We start from the raw sequence: 19,549 nt of genomic DNA, 5'->3' as shown, positions 1-19,549 counted from the left end.
TTACCAATAATAAAATTATATATGAAAAAATAAACTCAAAAATAATTCCTACACCACAATCTCTCTTAAAAAGCCCTAGGGTTCCTTCACATACATTCCATATCTCTCAATAGTGCTCAATGGAATATATTAAAGTTTTATGACTCGAACTAGTGGCACAATGTTCTTGAGAATATGTGGAATCATCGAATGTCATGCACAATGCTTTTGAGAATATGTGGAATGAAGTGAGCTTTGCATTATCTTAGATAAATTGACATACCATAAGTGGAATAAGTTACAAAGATAGGGAGCAAAGATCATGTTTACCATATTCTAGATAAAAACAAACATCCTTAAACTTTAGTGATTTTAATGCTGGCCAGGAATAATTTAAACAAGGACAATCACCACTCTCTCGAGCTAAAATGTCCACACAAATATGTCATCCACATCTTTCTAGAACATTAAACCCATGTTTTTACTCACTTTGCTATTCCGAGAGGATATCCAAGGTTATACTCTATCTTCACTTTCCTTTTTCACTTAGGTTTCTTTGCTGGGAATCTTGTGATTCATTGGATATAATGTGCATAAGCTTATTCGTCCGATGTAAGCGGAGGACGCAAACGTACCAGGCATTGCGCACTAAACAAATATTAATATAAATATAATATCTCTCAGGCGGATGCGCAATCCAAAAACGTCGGAACTTATTCCTTACGCGTTCGACAATAAAATATCATAAAAGGCGTGATTCCAAGATGGGAAGACTTTTCGATGTGCGCTACTCGGTGCGGGTTCCTGTCCTCACACAGTTCGCATGCATTCTTTTCAGGAGGGCCAGTGTCGAACAAATTAACTATAAATTTATTTAGTGCGACCTGAACATGGAGTGTTTTTGTCTTACTCTAGTGGCCTTGTGCGGTCATAATAAATATAATTTCTCCTTCTCGGCTTAACTCAAAAATATCGGCTAGGTAGCGCTGCTTAGTGACGTTCCAGTCAAACCGTCTATGGCGAATATTTAATTATAGTCTACATATAAGGAGGATTCACGGTGCAGAATCGCTGAATACGAAGGAATGGCAAGGGATCGAGGCACTGGAGCAGTTTCCAGCGAGAGAACTCCTCTTCTTAACGATTACACTGTATGTTTTACATTTTAAGCATTGAAGTGGAGTGTCAAGGGAGGAAAACATTAAATTTTAAGCGTTTTATACTTGTCTCAAAGATTTCTTTTCTCGACCTTGAATGCGCGGAATCTCTTCTCTTTAGCTCCAAATTCGATGGATTCTTACCTGTATGTATGAATATTTGAATTCTAGTATTTAAGGTAGGCACTAGATTTTATTAAATTGAAATATTTCGTATTTTCCGTTTAAATTCTCTGCTTGTTTCAAAGTTCTCTCCTTGACCTTGAATACACGGCATCTCCTTTCGTTAGCTTCATATTTGGTACGTATTTCTGAATTTCTGTATTCTTGTATATAAATTGGCATTAGATTTGATTTATCTAAAGTTTTCGCATTTTCCATTTAAATCTCCACTTTTGTCAGAGGTTCCTTTCCTTGACCTTGAATGCGCTGTAATCTCCATTTTTTAGCTCTAAATTTGATGTATTCTTCCTATTTCTGAGTCTTTAAATTTTAGTATTTAATGTTGACGCTAAATTAAGATATTTCGTATTTTCCATTAAATTCTGTACTTTTCTCAAAGCTCCCTTTCTTCGACCTTGAATGCGCGGTAATCGCCTTTCTTGAGCTCCGAATTTGATGTATTCGTACCTGTATTTCTTGATCTTTGAATTTCATGTTCGTTAACCTAATTAATATATTTTTGTTTCTCGACTCGTACCATTTTTTTTTTTCACAATTTTTTGTTATAACCTTAAAATTAGGTTCACTGTAGCTTTAGCTTTGCTGTTAAAGTACAGAGTCCGTTAGCTTAATTTTTGGCTTTCATTTTGTTATTTTCAAACTTGTAATGCTGTATGCATTAATTTTGTTCCGAGCTCTAAATTTGGCGAACTAAAGTTTTTATGTTAGGTGCTCTCGATGATCTGTATATGGTGCGTGTTAACCTCATCCTTACCTCTCCCTTTTTATCTTTAACCTGATTTAACTTGAAGTGCTTCTTTGACGACTTTATTTCTTATTCCGCTCGTATCTTTTGATTTTGTTTTATATTTTTAGCTTTGATTAGAATATTTGTACTTAGTTAAAATGCCTTGCACTGTTACTCAGCAATTCAAATATTTAACTTTCTTCCTTTGAGTCTTTGTTCTGAGCAATTCAATGCCATGTCAATTGCTTCCTTTTCAAAATCGTCCTTGAGTAATTCCTGCATTTTTAATTTTGTAGCGACTTTTTATGATCCCTGCTGGAACAAGTCTTCAGGTATCCAGCATTGAAAAGTTGTTCAATAAAGAGTATATTTGTTTTCTGAATGGATTCTTAAAAGTAGGTTCCACGTTGGAGTATTTTTTCTTAAATTGTAAACGACCTTTTGTTTAGATGGAGCATAGTAATATCACAAACCGCTTGAATGCCATCTCTTGTCCTACTTTATTACACACCACTACAATGCTGTCCCTTTTTTTGCTTTATCACAAACCACCTAAGTGCAGTCCCTATTTCTGCTTTATCCCAGACTGGTTTCCCGCAGTCCCCATTTCCGCTTTGTCACAGCTCATTATAGTGCAGCCCATTTTTCCCTTGTTCATGGTCTTTGCTGTACCTTCGCAAAGCTTTTGATCTGGACAGGAAGTCTCCTTATCTCTCTTTTCTGCATGTGTGGAGGTCGAATTTGGAAACATGTCCAACGTGAAGTTCACAAGTTCCCATGAAAGAAATAAGGTCATGTTTCGTGTTTGGAAAAATTGGCAATCTTGCCAAGGAATTTTGATAGAAGGAGAGCTCATCCCAATACAGGGGCAAATGGAAACATCAGAGGAATGGAATTGGAAGTGAAGAAAGTGGTAAGCTTGTTCCCTTGTTAATAACAGGGAGAAAAATGTGGACAAGAATCTGTGGAATCTGGATTTTTGACTGGGGTTGTCTAGACATATGGTTCCTATTAAGAAGTGGTTCTGTAAGATTGGGGAAGAAGGGAGCAATGGAAAATGTTGTTCTTGGTTACAATAGGGAGCACAAGGGAAAAGGGTTTGGAACAATAATAATCAAGCAAAATGATCACAAGAGTTAGGCAATTTACGATGAGCATTATGTTCCAAGATTTAGGAGGAGATATCTTTCAATATGCCAAATAATGAAGGAAAATAAGAACTTGATGGTGGATTTCATGATAAACAAGTTTGTGGTTGAAGTCATGACAAACGTGCAAGTTTGTTGCACAAGGGTAAGAAGACAGTAGGATATACAAGCTTGACACCTCATGTAAAAGCAACACAACTTAAGTGTTGGAATTTTGAGTGAAGGACAACTTTGGCCCGAGAGGATTGGACACCTCAACTGCCATTTTGTTGGTTAAATGGAAATGTTAAACATAGTTGAAGTGTTAAAATTGGCAACTACGGTGAAAGTCCATGTGGGTCATCTTATTAATGGCAGCTGATATTTTTCTTGGATCCCTCTCACCGAGAGGTCTAGGATTGATCTAAAGATCATCCGATTCCGATAAGTATTCATGGAGATATGAATTTATTTGTGTTATGGGACAATTCGTCAAGGTCGGCCAACAACCAAATAAACCCCACTTGTGCTCAACGTTTTAGTATAAATAAAGGAGGACTTCAAGTCATTTAGACACTCATCCTCTTGGTGATCTCTTCCTCTCCACTTGTCTTTGAGTTTTGGTGGGAGGAGAGACCTAAAGAGGATAAGCTGCCCTAGAGGATGCCCTATCCTATACGCTGTCATGAAGGAGACCTATACTCTGCCCTAATGAAGATCAAGCTTCAGCCATGGAGAGATCTATACGCTGGACATCTAGACACAGGCCCTATAGACGCAGTCAAGGAGGATCCTTATACGCTGTATAAAGGAGGCCTTAATAAGCCCTAGTCGCAGTCACAAAAGAGGCATAGCCGCAGTTGGAAGGAGCCCTACCGCAGGTCCTATTACGCAGCAAAAGGAGGTCTAAATACAACCCTATATCCGCAGTTGAAGGAGGCTTCTATATGCTGCACAAAGGAGGACTAAACGTTGTCAAAAGAGACCTAATCTATCTGCTGTTGAGGAGCCCTAATCCGCAATCCTGAAGGAGACTTATACGCAGTCAAGGGAGGACCTATATACTGCCTGAAGAAGCTCCTCCTAGACGTTGTCCAGGGAAGGTATTAGACACAATTTAGGATGATGCCCTAGCCACTGTTATGTGCAACCCTTATTCCGTAGCAAGAAGACCTTATATGCAGCTCTAAGAGACCTGTTACAGTCATCTAAGCAGCTGTCATAATGCCACATTGCTGTAGGTGACAGCGTGGCCTATTTAAGGACTGTTTGGGCAAGTTAATGTTATTCTTGAGGGGCAGTAGAATCTGCAATAAGGAGGAACTAGAGGTTGCTGTTTTAGGGTTGTTTGGATCCCTAAGCTACAACCAAGAAGTGCCCTAACCAGTCATCATGACAGCATCAAAGACTGTGTCATAGAAGTGTGGTGACAGTGCAGTGATGAGGCTGTTCATGAGGACAGTTTATAAGGTTGTCATTACAATGAAGAAAATTGTCCTTGTGTATATTCAAATTGAGTCAATCTTGTTGGACTCAATAATCATAGGCTTAACTTGCTATTGGGCTAGGTCGTAGGCCATAGCCAGCAGCACAGTTTGATCTAAGGATCGCTCAAGTGGTAGAGCCTCACCTTGAAGACCTGCATTGTTGACTGTATGAAGGAAGAGCACTGAATGTTGATGACCTATCTCATAAAGCAGTGACAGCTAGTGCAGCAACATGATGATTAAGAGCAGCAAGTTGTGTACAACATGATGAGGTACAGCGCAGCAGTGGAGCAACATGGTGCAACTAAGGAACATGGTATGATGTTGTAGCATGGTGTAGCACATGGACAAGATGCAACACAATGATAGGTGAAGGAGTTACCTTGGAGAATCAGTTGAAGCAGCATGTCTTCAACTGATATCATGTAGAGATGATCGATTCTCTTATCTAGAAAGTTGAAGTGTTGACTTCTGTTGTAAATGTACTATCTCTCTCTCTCTCTCTCTGCTGAACTATTGAAGAACATATAAAAAGAATTGATCAAAGGTTTCCCCACATTGGGGTTTGTCCCTGGCTAGCGCCACATCTTGTGTCCTCTTGTCTTGGCATGTTTTCTGCGATTTATGTTTATGTTCTATCTACAATTTACTTTAATGCTGATGTGATTGCTAATCTAGAAAAGGTATTGAGCTAACTATGAAAATTGAAATAAATTGCTCTAAGCATAGAACATACCTAAACTTAACATGGTATCAGAGGTGAGGTGAAGACAATGCCCAAGCAAGAGTGAAAGAGCAATCACCGAAGACAGTTAGGAAAGGACACAATGATCAATGGGTTCCTCATCCCTCTTCAAATTCACCGAGGGTGAAATCAAAGCAGAGAATATTATCAGTATGGCGCAGTGGAATATGGCCTACCTAAAGATCACTTCATTGAGAAGACCGGATCTTAGGGTGGAAGGAAAGACGGGTAACTAGTATGTCCATTATGCGAAGGAGTGTCCAAATGGCAAGGACACATCACTTGATGATGATAACAATCATTCCAGGGACATCTTCAATGGTTAGAGGAATGACAAGTAATGCAGGTCATCAAGGAAACGTTCGACTTTTCACAAAAAGCAAGGAACCTTAGGTATGAAGAATCAAATGTTGTTTCTGATAAGATAAGGAAGCGTTATCTTGTATTAGCCCTCTCCTTAAGATTCTTTGGGAATCTGGCTTATTAATTGTAGTGCCCCATAACACTTCAATGGATAGAAGGGTGCTCTCACCAATTTGGTAGAGATGGAAACAATTGTGGGATTATACTTGGAGCCGATGCCACCTATCCCGGAAAGGATGTAGGAAATGTTACCCCTCAATTGAATGAGGGTAACTTGATTCGTAAGAAGAACCTGGTATCCATTTCGGCAATGGAAGTCAAAGGTTACAGGGTGGCATTCATCGATGAAAAGGTACGTGTTTGAAAATGAAATTTTCAAAGATGCTTTTACTCATGGGTTTAGGGTTGGCAATTTGTATCAAGTTGCAAGATGGTCCATTGGGGACCATGTCAGTTGACACATCTCATCTGAAACACTGAAGGTCTACTTATTATGGGGCCCTACTTGATGTGAGTGAGATGGTGATTGGGATGTCTGAATTCAAGAAGAGCATGAAGGTACATGTCTGAGATGTACCAAAGGAAAATCTTACAAGGGGACCATTCCCCTCATGTAGCAGGTCCACAAGTTTGGAACAACCCGAGGGATTTGAGATTCATGATCGGGAATCTCATGTATGCAGGTGGAAGAAAGCCCTCTATGGCTTGAAGTAAAACACCCCGGACCTAATATGAGAGGATTGATAGCTGTTTGATGAAGCTGAGATTCACTAAAAGTGAAGCCGATCCAAATCATTGTTTGAAGGTTGTGGATGATAGACCTCTCATACCAACACCTTCTGAGGACGACCTATTTCTAACCAATGCAGACCCTCTTATTTGCAGAAGTAAGAGGGAGTTGGATTTCAGATGTGGAAAGGTAAAACTGCAAGCCTGCGACTACCTCGTGGATCTTAACTTTCAGAAGTTATATGGTAGTGATGCCGGACCAGATTTGGGAAATGCCTCTGAGTTCCATAAACTCATTTGCATTGATATTCTTGGTGAACTTCCGTCCGGATATATGTTTTGCAGTTAGTATGATGAGCTCATATTTGATTGAGCCTCATTGGATTGGTGGCAAGAATCTTCTGAGACGTTTTCGGGGCACAATCTCTCATGGATTGAGATACACTGCCGGAAATATGAAGTTGCATGATTGTTCGAATGCTGACTAGGTAGGCAATGTGGAGGATCTCAAGAGCACTTCTGAGTGTTGATTCTCTTTGGGTTCTGCTTCAATATCATGGATGAGTAGGAAGTAGAAGTCGATTGCTATAAGCACTACCGAGACCGAATACATAGCTACGAGTATGGTCTCGTATGAAGCTGCCTGGTTGTGGAAGCTCTTCAGTGAGCTGTTTGTACACATGATGAAAACCACCATAATCTTTGTGACAACCAGGGGGGGTTCGATTATTGAGGAATCTCGTATTCGATGATTGCCCAACAGATAGACATCAGACACTACCTTATTTGGGATATGATAAGTCGATGAGCGAGGAGGCTCCATCACATTGAGATTGATGTACAGGTCGCAAAAACTTTGTCAAAGCCTCGGGGAAAGGTCAAATTTGTGATTTTACCGAACGACTCGGAGTCGTTGAGAGACCTTCGTATAAGGGTCCTGCGTGTTGCATGCATTGAGCTTTGGGAGCTCTGGGGGGCTTGGGGTACTTACTGGAGCGACATACGACCACAGGGTGACTCACCCTCCCCTGGTGGTGCGCTATGTACAGGGTGACAGGTTCAACCTTTCCCTGTGATACCTCGTGGCGACTATCGAACAGGATGATTAGTTCTCCTATGGGACAGGATGATTAGTTCTCCCGTGGCAACTGTGGAATAGGATGATTAGTTCTCCTGTGGGCCGGGATGATTAGTCCTCCCGTGGCGATTGCGGGACAGGATGATTCGTTCTCCTGTGGATAGGATGATTAGTTCTCTCGTCGAGGCATCCTACCCATGTAGTCTGGGACTCATGGGAAGTACCTCTCATCTTATTAATGAGCAGGGAAATGGGTTAGGGACCATAGTAGTACTATCGATGGACGCATTTTTGTATCTACCGTACTCCCTATGCTAGGATGACATCCATTGATCTGGGATCAATGTAACTAATCTGGGATCAGTATGAGTGATTTGAGACACTCTCTTGTGATATTGATCTGGGATCAATAAAACTGACTTCGGGTCAATAGAGAATGGTATGAGACATTCTCGATCAATTCTTCTTCTTCATGGTTCAACAGAGTAGAGCAGCACTGAGCAGAGCAAAGCAAAGCGGAGTAGAACTGAGTAGAGCTCAGCAGAGAAAAGCAAAGTAGAGCAGAGCATTGATGTCAGAGATAGTACAGTCAGACATATGGATCAACAGATGGAGTTCTCCCTAGTTGAGAGGGAGTGTTAAAATTGGCAACTAGGGCCAAACTCCATGTGGGTCATGTTATTAGTGGCAGCTGATATTTCTCTTGGATCCCTCTCATCGAGAGGTGTAGGATTGATCTAAAGATCATCCGATTCCGATAAGTATTCATGGAGATATGAATTTATTTGTGTTATGGGACAGTTCGTCAAGGTGCCAACAACCAAATAAACCCCACTTGTGCTCAACATTTTAGTATAAATAAAGGAGGACTTCAAGTCATTTAGACACTCATCCTCTGGGTGATCTCTTCCTTTCCACTTGTCTTTGAGTTTGGTGGGAGGAGAGACCTAAAGAGGATAAGCTGCCCTAGAGGATGCTCTATCCTATATGTTGTCATGAAGAAGACCTCTACGCTGCCCTAATGAAGATCAAGCTTTAGCCATGGAGAGATCTATACGCTGGACATCTAGATGCATGCCCTATAGACACAGTCAAGGAGGATCCTTATACGCTGTATAAAGGAGGCCTTAATAAGCCCTAGCTGCAGTCACAAAAGAGGCATAGCCGTAGTTGGAAGGAGCCCTACCGCAGGTCCTATTACGCAACAAAAGAAGGTCTAAATACAGCTCTATATCCGTAGTTGAAGGAGGCTTCTATATGCTGCACAAAGAAGGACTAAATGCTGTCAAAAGAGACCTAATCTATCCGCTGTTGAGGAGCACTAATCTGCAATCCTGAAGGAGACTTATACGCAGCCAAGGGAGGAACTATATGCTGCCTGAAGAAGCTCCTCCTAAATGCTGTCAAGGAAAGGTCTTAGACACAATTTAGGATGATGCCCTAGCCATTGTTATGTGCAACCCTTATTTCGCAACAAGAAGACCTTATACGCAACTCTAAGAGACTTGTTACAGTCATCTAAGCAGTTGTCATAATGCCACATTGCTGTAGGTGACATTGTGGCCTATTTAAGGACTGTTTGGGCAAGTTAATGTTATTCTTGAGGGGCAGTAGAATTTGCAATAAGGAGGAACTAGAGGTTGCTGTTTTAGGGCTGTTTGGATCCCTAAGCTACAACCAAGAAGTGCCCTAACCAGTCATCATGACAACATCAAACACTGTGTTATAGAAGTGTGGTGACAGTGCAGTGATGAGGCTGTTCATGAGGACAATTTATAAGGTTGTCATTACAATGAAGAAAACTGTCCTTGTGTATATTTAGATTGAGTCAATCTTGTTGGACTCAATAATCATAGGCTTAACTTGTTGCTGGGCTAGGTCGTAGGCCATAGCCAACAACACAATTTGATCTAAGGATCGCTCAAGTGGTAGAGCCTCACCTTGAAGACTTGCATTGTTGACTGTATGAAGGAAGAGCACTGAATGTTGATGACCTATCTCATAAAGCAGTGACAACTAGTGCAACAACATGATGTGTGCAACATGATGATTAAGAGCAACAAGTTGTGTACAGCGTGATGAGGTACAACTCAGCAGTGGAGCAACATGGTGCAACTCAGGAACATGGTATGATGTTGTAGCATGGTGCAGCACGGTGAGGTGCAACACATGGACGAGATGCAACACAATGATAGGTGAAGGAGTCACCTTGGAGAATCAGTTGAAGCATCATGTCTTCAACTGATCTCATGTAGAGATGATCGATTCTCTTATCTAGAAAGTTGAAGTGTTGACTTTTGTTGTAAATGTACTATCTCTCTCTCTCTGTGCTAAACTATTGAAGAACATATAAGAAGAATTGATCAAGGGTTTCCCCACATCGGGGTTTGTCCCTAGCTAGCGCCACATCTTGTGTCCTCTTGTCTTGGCATGTCTTCTGCGATTTATGTTTATGTTCTATCTGCAGTTTACTTTAATGCTGATGTGATTGCTAATATGGAAAAGATATTGAGCTAACTATGAAAATTGAAATAAATTTCTCTAAGCATAGAACATACCTAAACTTAACATGAAGGGTTTCCTAAGATACAAGGATCAAGTCAATTTATGAGGCTTGTTATTGAGGGAAGTTAGCACACACTAGTTGATTAATGTTTGCTAATGAACACTTGATAGATTAACATTCTTGATATTGTGCTTTCTCTAGTTTGTCTAAGATAGATTAATGCTATAGACAAAAGTCCTTTAGTTGATGCATGGATCTAGTTAGCATGCCCTCAACAAGAAACACACCTTCATTGGGTGATGTTGTTTTTGAACCAACTAACTATTCACTATTTCAGAGATCTAGTGACATGTGGGAGTCCAGGCTCTGTTAGACAATCACCATCAAATTGTGTCCATTGACAAGAATTAGCTCTCATTTACATTAGCATTGCCTAGCTTTCTCTAACTTGGGTAGCATGGGCATGATTCTACCACCTTTTCACTCTATGTAACCACATCAAAGCATGTTTTCCTCCTCCAAACACATTTTGTGGATAATTATGATTGCAATGTGCATATATTGTGCCTCAAGCACCAATTGTGCATAAATACCTAGGCCATCAGTGTAGAAATGATTGGGTGAGAGTTAGGTGCTCAACTGCATAGTGTAATATGCTTTCATGTATTTGATGTTTCCATTAAGATTTCGTGCCATGTAATTGGAATATTTTCTGGTATGCTTGTAATTTCAGTTATTTGTGTTGACATGTGAATGTAATATTTGGTTCTTAGTTTGTTCTCCTAGTATTTCCTTGTTGAATTGTTATTTGTCGTGTTAACAATCCACACCAAGTTAATTGTTTAATCTCTTATTTTCCACACATAACATTGGTTCCATTAACAAACTGGTGTTGTTCCTATGTCACTTGTTCTTGTCTCATCCTAGCTGCAATGTTTGGAACTCTCTATTATGTCTGTACCTTTTTCCTTCATCGTGGCTTACCCTTTCCCATAATAGTCACGTATGATGGTTCCACTGACAATTGAGTACACTTAACGCTGTATAGATTTATCTCCCAATAGCTAAGGTTGTAGTTAAATGGAACAAATATCCAGTTCTTCATTGAGACCCTTTGCAAACTAGCTATCTGTTTGTGTCAACAGAGATCCATTTGACCAACCACGTCCTTAAAGTAGAAGACAAAGTTTTACAAGCATTCTAGTGCTTCCTACCATCTTGTGAACACCATAACAACTTTGGACCATTTGACTATATTCGATTGTTGATGTTGCTTTACAACACTCATTTATTGATCCCATTAAGCTTCAAATGCGCATCAGAGGATTGAATGCCTTTTTCACCTTTGATACATTATGGAATTTCTATTGGCATTGGCTTGCATTCAATGCACATTGCACTAGGCTGGGTTATAATTATTTATCATATCACCAGTGTCTTCCTTATTTTCCCATTGTAACCTCACTAGTACATACCAGTGTTGCGAACATCTCGATAGCATCTCGATTTTATCTTGAAATCACGATTTTTTGGGCTAACTGGTGTTTGCCGATTTTTACTGATGATGGTATCTTGATTTTGCCGATGTTTGCCGATTTTTATTGATATTTTCTAGAATTTTTTCGATTTTTGGTTTTCCAGACCCTTGCCGATTTTATCCCGATGCCGATGTTCGCAACAGTGGTACATGTTATCACCCCAAGAAACTCTCCTAGGTTGTATATCAGAGATGCTCGGGAACATTACAAACTCAACAAAATGTTGGATAAATGATGGATGAATGAAAGAAATGCTGCATATTCAAGCCAGATAACCACTTCTACTATGCTTGACCCCAGACATGGGTGAACACCCCCAGACTACAAGGCTTTAGACCACCAATTACTCACAGTTTTAAAAAAATGTGATAATGGAGAATACTGACCACACCAGCAGATGCACAAGACCATGTGATGGCCGGCTGCAACCAGTAAAGAGGTTTGCAAATTTATTTCCTAATACACAGACAGGATGACAGCTCTCTGGCATTAAGATAACAGAAACCTGCATACAAATTCAATGATACATGCTAGATCTAAACACAGAGGTGGGATGACAGCCCCTCTAATGCTAAACATCTACAACACATGAATAAATGCATAACAGGCACAGCTTGGAACAAAGAAGAAGAAGTGGAAAGTGAGCAATTAGCAGCAAAAAAAGCTTGCATTAGCTGAAAATGAAGACTAGACACTGCAGGTATCACAGAAGTTACAGTCTTCAGAAGTTGAAGCTTACAACAAAATAACATTCATCAACCTATTACATTTTGTCTTCCAGATATATATAGAATTTGATTACAAAAACACTCTGCTGTGTTATACGAGGAAAGATAATAATGGTCCAACAACCATATTAACTCTTTGGAATGGTCCTCTGCCATGATCTGCTGCTTTAATGGACAAATCGACCTTTCTTTGGTGTTCTGCAATCCTTCTCTGAGCGGGTGGAGTGAACAATGGATGAAATTCCATGCCTGATAAATGCTCGTCACTGCTCGAGGTCGTCCTTTTTGTCCTTCGGCCATTCTGTCTTTTAAATGCGGTTGCTGAGGATTTATTACATTGGGAGCTGAAACACTGGCCGCCTTCTTCCTTTGGGAACATAGAACAGGTTAAAGGCGCGGACGAAATGGAGGAGGCACGACTAAATGGCGGAACGAAGCCCAGCCGTCGGATCATACAGATCAACGACGGAGACCGCATGATGAGGGTTATTGGGAGTTAGCAGACAGGCGAAATGAATGTGAGCAGTCGGATCGCGGTCGGGCGCGAAAGGAGCGCGGAAGTGAACGGTCGGGGGACAGTGGTATAGTGGGCGGGCGGTATTCCCCACACCGCCTATGGGGGCTCGGTGGTTTCCGTATATGATGGCATGATCCCGTAATATTACGATGCGTGGCGGACGAAAACCGCCGCCCCTGCGGGTTAACGCGTGCGCAAGTCGAGCGATCGGGGGGAGCGTCCACCATTAGATCTGGCGATGGACGCGATCAACAGTGGAGATAAGAACGAGGCTTAGTGCGCGATAGAAACGACAGAGAACGTCGAATCAGGATGCGATCGACGGTGGAGATCAAAGCCGGGGGGGTTATATGAGAGCGCCAAGTTATATGCTTGGGTCATGTGTTAAGCGCCCGAGCTAAATAAACATTGGTTTACGCGGGTTTTTGGAATAGAACGGAAACAACGGGGTAAAAGGGAATTTACGGTTTACGAAGGATTTCAAATGAAAATAGAAACAGCGGGAGGTTAAGATGGTGTGAGGAAATTGAAAGAGGAAGGAAAAAGAGACTGCTGCGAGCTCCTTTAAGCACCAACAACACTGCCAAGCTGTCATTGACCCTCAACTGTTCAAAATTGTAGCAGAGCTAACAGTACATACTACATAACATCCATTATTACACAGTTCCAACATTGACATCTCCTACGTGGACACATCCCCTCTTGGGCCTCAAGGAAATGCTTTCATTCTAGTAATGACGATGTCACACACTATCCCCATCATCACCACTATGCACTGCTTTAGGAATACAAAAATTTTCATTAGAGAAATTTTGAGGTAAAAAATGGGCCTCAAAACAAAAATGTACAATAAAAATCAACTTTATAAGAACCAATAGGCTTCAATATGATGATATTGATCATGGGGGATGATTCACCTTTTTTGGAGTAAAAAGGTAAAAAGATAAAAAAATTAAAAAAAACTACTTTTCCAACTCGTATTTTCAACTTATCTCTCTACGATTTTACTCAAATTTCGAGCAGGAGCACTCGTTGGATACAAAATTTAACTTTGCATCCAAGGTGTACCCATGTTGCATACTTTTGATGGACCCTATTACACAAAAAATGTGAAATACATGAAAAAAGTGGTTTTTCATGTATTTCACATTTTTCGTGTAGTAGAGTCCATCTAAAGTATGCAACGTGGATACTGCAAAGTTAAATTCTGCATACAACGAGTGATCCCACTCAAAATTTGAGTAAAATCGTAGGGAGATAAGTTGAAAATACAAGTTGAAAAAATAGTTTTTTCTTTTTTCCCTCCAAAACTTGAGGTAATCTAATCTTATTTTATTATTTCCACTATTATTCTATAATATTCCTTAGGAGGCCCATTTTAGACCTCAAAATTTCTCTAATGGTAGTACCCTTTAACCAATCCCTAATTCTTGCCAAGTTCCCCAATCTTGTAGAATAATCACACTTGATTCTAGTTTGTGTGAAATACAATAATCATACTTGGCTTTTAGCGCGCATGTGAAGTAGAGTTATTGTGATTTACTTCCACCTCGTGTGTGAGGTAAAGTAATTGAGCTTCAATTCTAACACATTGTTGAAAATTGGTTGCCATTGATGTCATTTCAAGTAGAAGCCAAAAGAAGCCTTGCTTTCCCTGCTCTTGTTGTGGCATATGATTGTAAGAATGCATGCTAGACCATCATCATTTGATGGTACTCGTCATTTTGTTTCCAATGGTAGGTGGCATGCCACGTAACTCCTCACGGTATGGAGAACCTAGTTCTCAACATCAGTTAACCCTAGGACGAAAACCCTTGGGTTTCCATTTCTTGTGAGTTGGATGAAAACCTAACATACTGTTGAGGAGATTTCATTCAAAAATCTCATAGAGCTTCAGTGATATCAGTTGGTGAGTAGATCTACAAGAAATTTGTATTTGGAGTGGGGATCACATAGATCTCCAACCTGTGCTACATTTTCAGTGATTTGAGGAGCCACTGTCAACCATTGCTATTGTTGTAACAAGCTATTATATTGATATAATAAGGCTTTATCACACTCAAATCTTCTCCATAAATTTCCTCTTCTAAATTTCGATCCCCTAAACGAGGACGACTAGGCTGGAGCATAGAGCGAATTACATTAGAGAGTGAATTGGTGGATTCTAGGGGCATAGACATCAAGCTTAGGGTCTTATCCACAAGACCTCAAAGTTTGGAAAGCATCCAACTGGTTTTCACCCAAAATTCTGTCGCCCTAGGTGTGCCCTAAGAGGGAAACCCACAAGAGGGCCAAAATGCTGATGCCATCATTATGTGGGTCTCTTGGAGGCATGTGTTGATCTCTCTTGGTGCCAAACTGAAGGAAGAGGGCTTCAAAAATCATCCTGTAGGGGTTGGCCCTTAGAAATCAATGCAGATCGTCATGTGGACCCCAAGTTTGTGTTTGGGGCATAGAATTGGTGTCATGGGTCCCTTGGTGATCAAATAAGCTAGATTTGCTCCATTATTGAGGGCTTGGAGAATGATGCTAGCCCTCCCATGTCTTTACGGGTGAGCAAACCACATCTGGGCCTTGGATCAATTGCCACACCGACTTAACACTGCTTAAGCCGATTGGGGGCATGCTAGTCCAAGTGCATGATCTCAAGAACAATGTGGGGCAAAGTGCAATTTGTTGTGGTAATGTAGGTGCACATGGAGTGGAATGATGATGATTTGCAAGTAACAAGAGTCCCATGGCTCTCACCACTTCACCTATAGGGTGTCATATACTCCTCTAGTGGACTTAGGCCCCAATTAAGTTGTCCAACCCTTGATGAAACCACATGCCAATCACACATAATGTCTAGTGCTGCATTTTCACCATTAGGTAACATTAATCATTTGTGCATCTAAGTGAACCAAGCTTGTTAATCAAAGGCACCTTGAGATTTCATGTGAGGCTTCTCTTCCAAATTTGGGGTTTTAAAATCGAAGTGGTGTTACCTCCCTAGGTAGGAGTGGCTAATAAATGATCTTATCAGGGTTTCCCAACCCCTAAGGGGAAAAACACGTCCTTGGTGCATCCTTTAATCAATAGGTGGCATATGAATAATGATGAAATGGATAGGGGCAAAGGGGTCTCGAGGCCAAATGCCATGGATACAAGGGTGGAAATAATGAGGAAGTCCACATGTTGGGTATATAGATGTAAGGAGGGAGCAATCGTGGTTACATGTGTTTACTCCAACCTTTGTTTTTCCACGCCTCTTTGTTTGCCTTTTGCCTTTTCTTGATTTTTCTTTGTATTACTGCTCAAGGGTCCAGGAGATGAGAGCATGTTGTGAATGATGTATAACAATTATTACCTCCTTAAGGTGGGGCGGTTCATCACCCACCAGGGGTTGGGACGTGCATGGGTTCCTTTAATGATGCAAGGGGCACTCATGGGCCCTAGGAACCAGGGTGATGGCCATAATGATAGGGGGTAGAGCACATGTTTGGCTTTTGCCCATGTGCTATTATCTAATGTCTCGACCATCTTTTGCATTTTATAATTTTCTTTTCCTTTTGTTTCTTGCTTGTAGCCATGATATGCTTTTTTCTTTTAGCTGCATCAACCTTTGGGGCAACATTCCTAGGCTCGACCCAAATATGTGGACAAGGGGAGGGGGTGTACCAGTGCCCTGTGGACCTCGAGAAGGAGTATGATGAAATAGGGCTTGTAATGTGCGGAGGGGAGTGAAAAATGTGGAACGGGAAAATGAGACCACGATACCAAAATCAAGGTTTCCCAGGTAGTGCCCTTCTTAAAGCCATAGGCAAATAGGGGAGGTCCCATGGCACTAGGATTGAAGTATAACCCCCCATTTAAGGCGAGGGAACAAAACCACATTCAAAGCCATTCCTTCTTCCAAGTCACTCGATAATCCATACCCAAAGTGCCCAAATGAAAAACATACCTTTTGTATTGGATTGCCCACCTTCTAACATATGTTCTTGACAGATGGGCGAGGAAACATACAACTGATGCAGGGAGCGGAGATAAAATGACACATCACATCGGCTATTAGGTGGCTCTCAAGGGCTGTTGGCTGCCTACTGAAGAAGATGAATAGGAGCAAAGCTCTCTTAGGGGTAACCACTTTTTGTGGGCAATAGCCCACATTCACTTCCATCTTGAATAAGGACTATGAAGGTTAACAACACTCAAACTTGGCTTCTCTTTCTCTAGCTCTTTCCTTAACTCCTTTTATGGGTCTTCATGATCTCCTGATTTCCCCTTTGATTTGACCTTTGAGTTAGTGCCTCCATCTTCTTTGAACAGTCAGAGCGAGCTTGCTAGGGCCGCCATGAGTAGGATCATATTGCGATTGATGTTGGTGACTTGTTCTTCCAACCTTGAAAATCTCTTTCGCTAGATCATGAGGGTTATTGTGAACAGACTTGTTCGCTAGAGTTTGACGACTTTCTTGTTAAATTGATTCCTAGATCCTTGCAGCTTCCCACAAAATGCTCCAAAGAAACTTTCTTTGATACTAGCTTGATTTGTAAATTGTTGTGGATACAAGGGAAATTTTTCTCATGGATTTGTCTTCAGCCAGCAGCCAATAACCCCTTATAGCTACTAGTGTTGATGATTTTGTGCCAGATGTTTCCGCTCCTTGAGCCAGTCGTATGTCTCTTCACCCATCTGTTGAGAGTGTATGTTTGAAGGTGGGCCATCCAATCCTAAAGGTATGTCATTCATGGTGCAATCAGATGGTCATGCTTGTTTTTCTTGGGCACACTTGGGTATGGATTATTGGGTGACTTGGAAGAAAGAAGGGTTTCAACTGTAGTCTTGTTCCCTCACCTTAACTAGGGTGTTAATCCTCAACCCTAGTCCCATGGGATCTCCCCTATTGACTTATAGCTTCACGATGGGCACTACTTGGGAGACCTTGATTTTGGTAGTGCGATCTTGTTTTCCCAATCCACATTATTCCCTCCCCTCTGCACATTACATGCCCTATTTCATCATCTTCCCGCTCTGGGTTCGCAAGGCTCTAGTACTCCCCCTCCCCTTATCCACATGTTTAGGCCGAGCATGGAACGATGCCCTAGAGATTGATGTAACTAAAAAAAAAGAAAAGCATATCATGGCCACATACAAGAGGAAATAATACCACAAAATGCAAAAGATGGCCGAGACAATAAAATTTAGCACGTGGGCAAAAGTTGAACACGAGCCCTACCCCTTATCATTATGGTCATCACCCTGGTTCGTAGGGCCCTCTATGGGTGTCCCCTGCATCATTAAGGAACCCATGCATGTCCCAGCCCTTGGTGGGCGATGAACTGCCTCACCTTAAGGGGGTAATCACTGCTATATCATATACAACATGCTCTCATCCATGCGAGCCCTGAGTAGTAAAATAAAAGAAAAACCACTAAAAGGCAAAAGGCAAATGAAGAAGGGTAGAAAAACAAAGGTCGGGGTAACTCATGTACCACAATTGCTCCCTTCTACATTTATGCACCCAAATCTGTGGACATCTCTCATCATTACCACCCTTAAGCCCATGTCATTTGGCCTTGAGACCCTTGTGCTCCCATCCTCATCATTATCCACATGACACCTACCACTTGAAGGATGTACCTTGGACATGTCCTTTCCTTTAGGGGTTGTGAACACCTAATAGGGTTGTTTATTTGTGAAAGTTATACTGCAGTGATTGATTTTTTTCTCGTACTTATTTACAATAATAAGTTATTTACCAATGCTTGAGTAAATATGAAAATAAATTCAGTTGCAGACATCACAAATTATGAACTGAGAAAAGCAAGAGAAACACCAGCACATGAACAATCTCACATTGACACACTTAATTTTGGACAATAGTCCCTGGAAAAACACAATGCGGGAAAACCGATGCAACAGATTTGAGGGTTTCTATTATTGGCAGGAAATTTATGAATACAATCTGGATGCCCCAGAGAAATGGAAATCCACTCAGAGAAGGTAACTGATAGAAGAAATAGTGAGAATTTTCTCACACTGAATCTGAAGATTTTGCACTGACCCCAGCTCCTGGATGAGCCATTGCACAGTCTCTGCGTGAGCCTATGCAGTCACTGCGTGGAGACTCCCTCTGACTACGTCACCCTTGCTGCTGATTCGTCTGTCGCTGAGATATTGAGATTTCATCTGTCAATCACTCACAGTGATTCCTGACACTGATCTCTGCTATCCCTTAGTGGTTCTGCGTCAACCTCCTCTAGTTGTTGCACTGTCCCTCCTTGGCACCGCGTTGCCTATTCTGCCCCTTCACTGTCTTCTCTAAAATATATTCACTGGAACAAGAAGTCACTTCCTTCAAGTACTGCCTCTGACCCTTACTGCTTAATCACTTGTTCAAATCCCTTAGCCAACCCTGCCCTAGGAATATCGAACTGATTGATCAAACCTCTATGTATTTTGGAATGAACCCCAAGCCTTGTTCTTATACTTTTCTCATTGAGACTTCAACAACCTAGATTAAGTCTCTAATCAACGACGAAGATTAAATCTTGACTTGATCCGCTTTCTAGAACATTCTCACCCATATTTTGATTAATACCCATTAATACTTTAATTTTCCTAAGTTTAGACTTAGAAACCCCATTAAAAATATTAATTATTTTAATAAAATACAATTCGGGTGGAATTTCACCAAACAGTT

At 41.0% G+C, this 19,549-nt stretch overlaps 1 protein-coding gene across 1 annotated transcript in view; it reads left to right on the top strand.

The window, feature by feature from the left end:
- Nucleotides 1–739: 739 nt before the first annotated feature.
- Nucleotides 740–19,549, top strand: part of ABCB27 (transporter associated with antigen processing protein 2) — a 231,003-nt gene continuing 212,193 nt past the window's right edge. Inside the window, exon 1 of the mRNA XM_089426388.1 lies at nt 740–1,130. Within this exon, the coding sequence (XP_089282514.1) occupies nt 1,065–1,130 (66 nt within the window). The 5' untranslated portion in view covers nt 740–1,064. The remainder of the gene's footprint in view (nt 1,131–19,549) is intronic.

Source organism: Pinus tabuliformis, chromosome 6, assembly GCF_031772625.1.
Source record: "Pinus tabuliformis cultivar Carrire ecotype Pingquan chromosome 6, CPIR1, whole genome shotgun sequence".
Lineage (NCBI taxonomy): Eukaryota > Viridiplantae > Streptophyta > Pinopsida > Pinales > Pinaceae > Pinus > Pinus tabuliformis.
The sequence above is the reverse complement of the archived record's forward strand: the minus strand, read 5'-3'. Positions and strand labels throughout refer to the sequence as shown.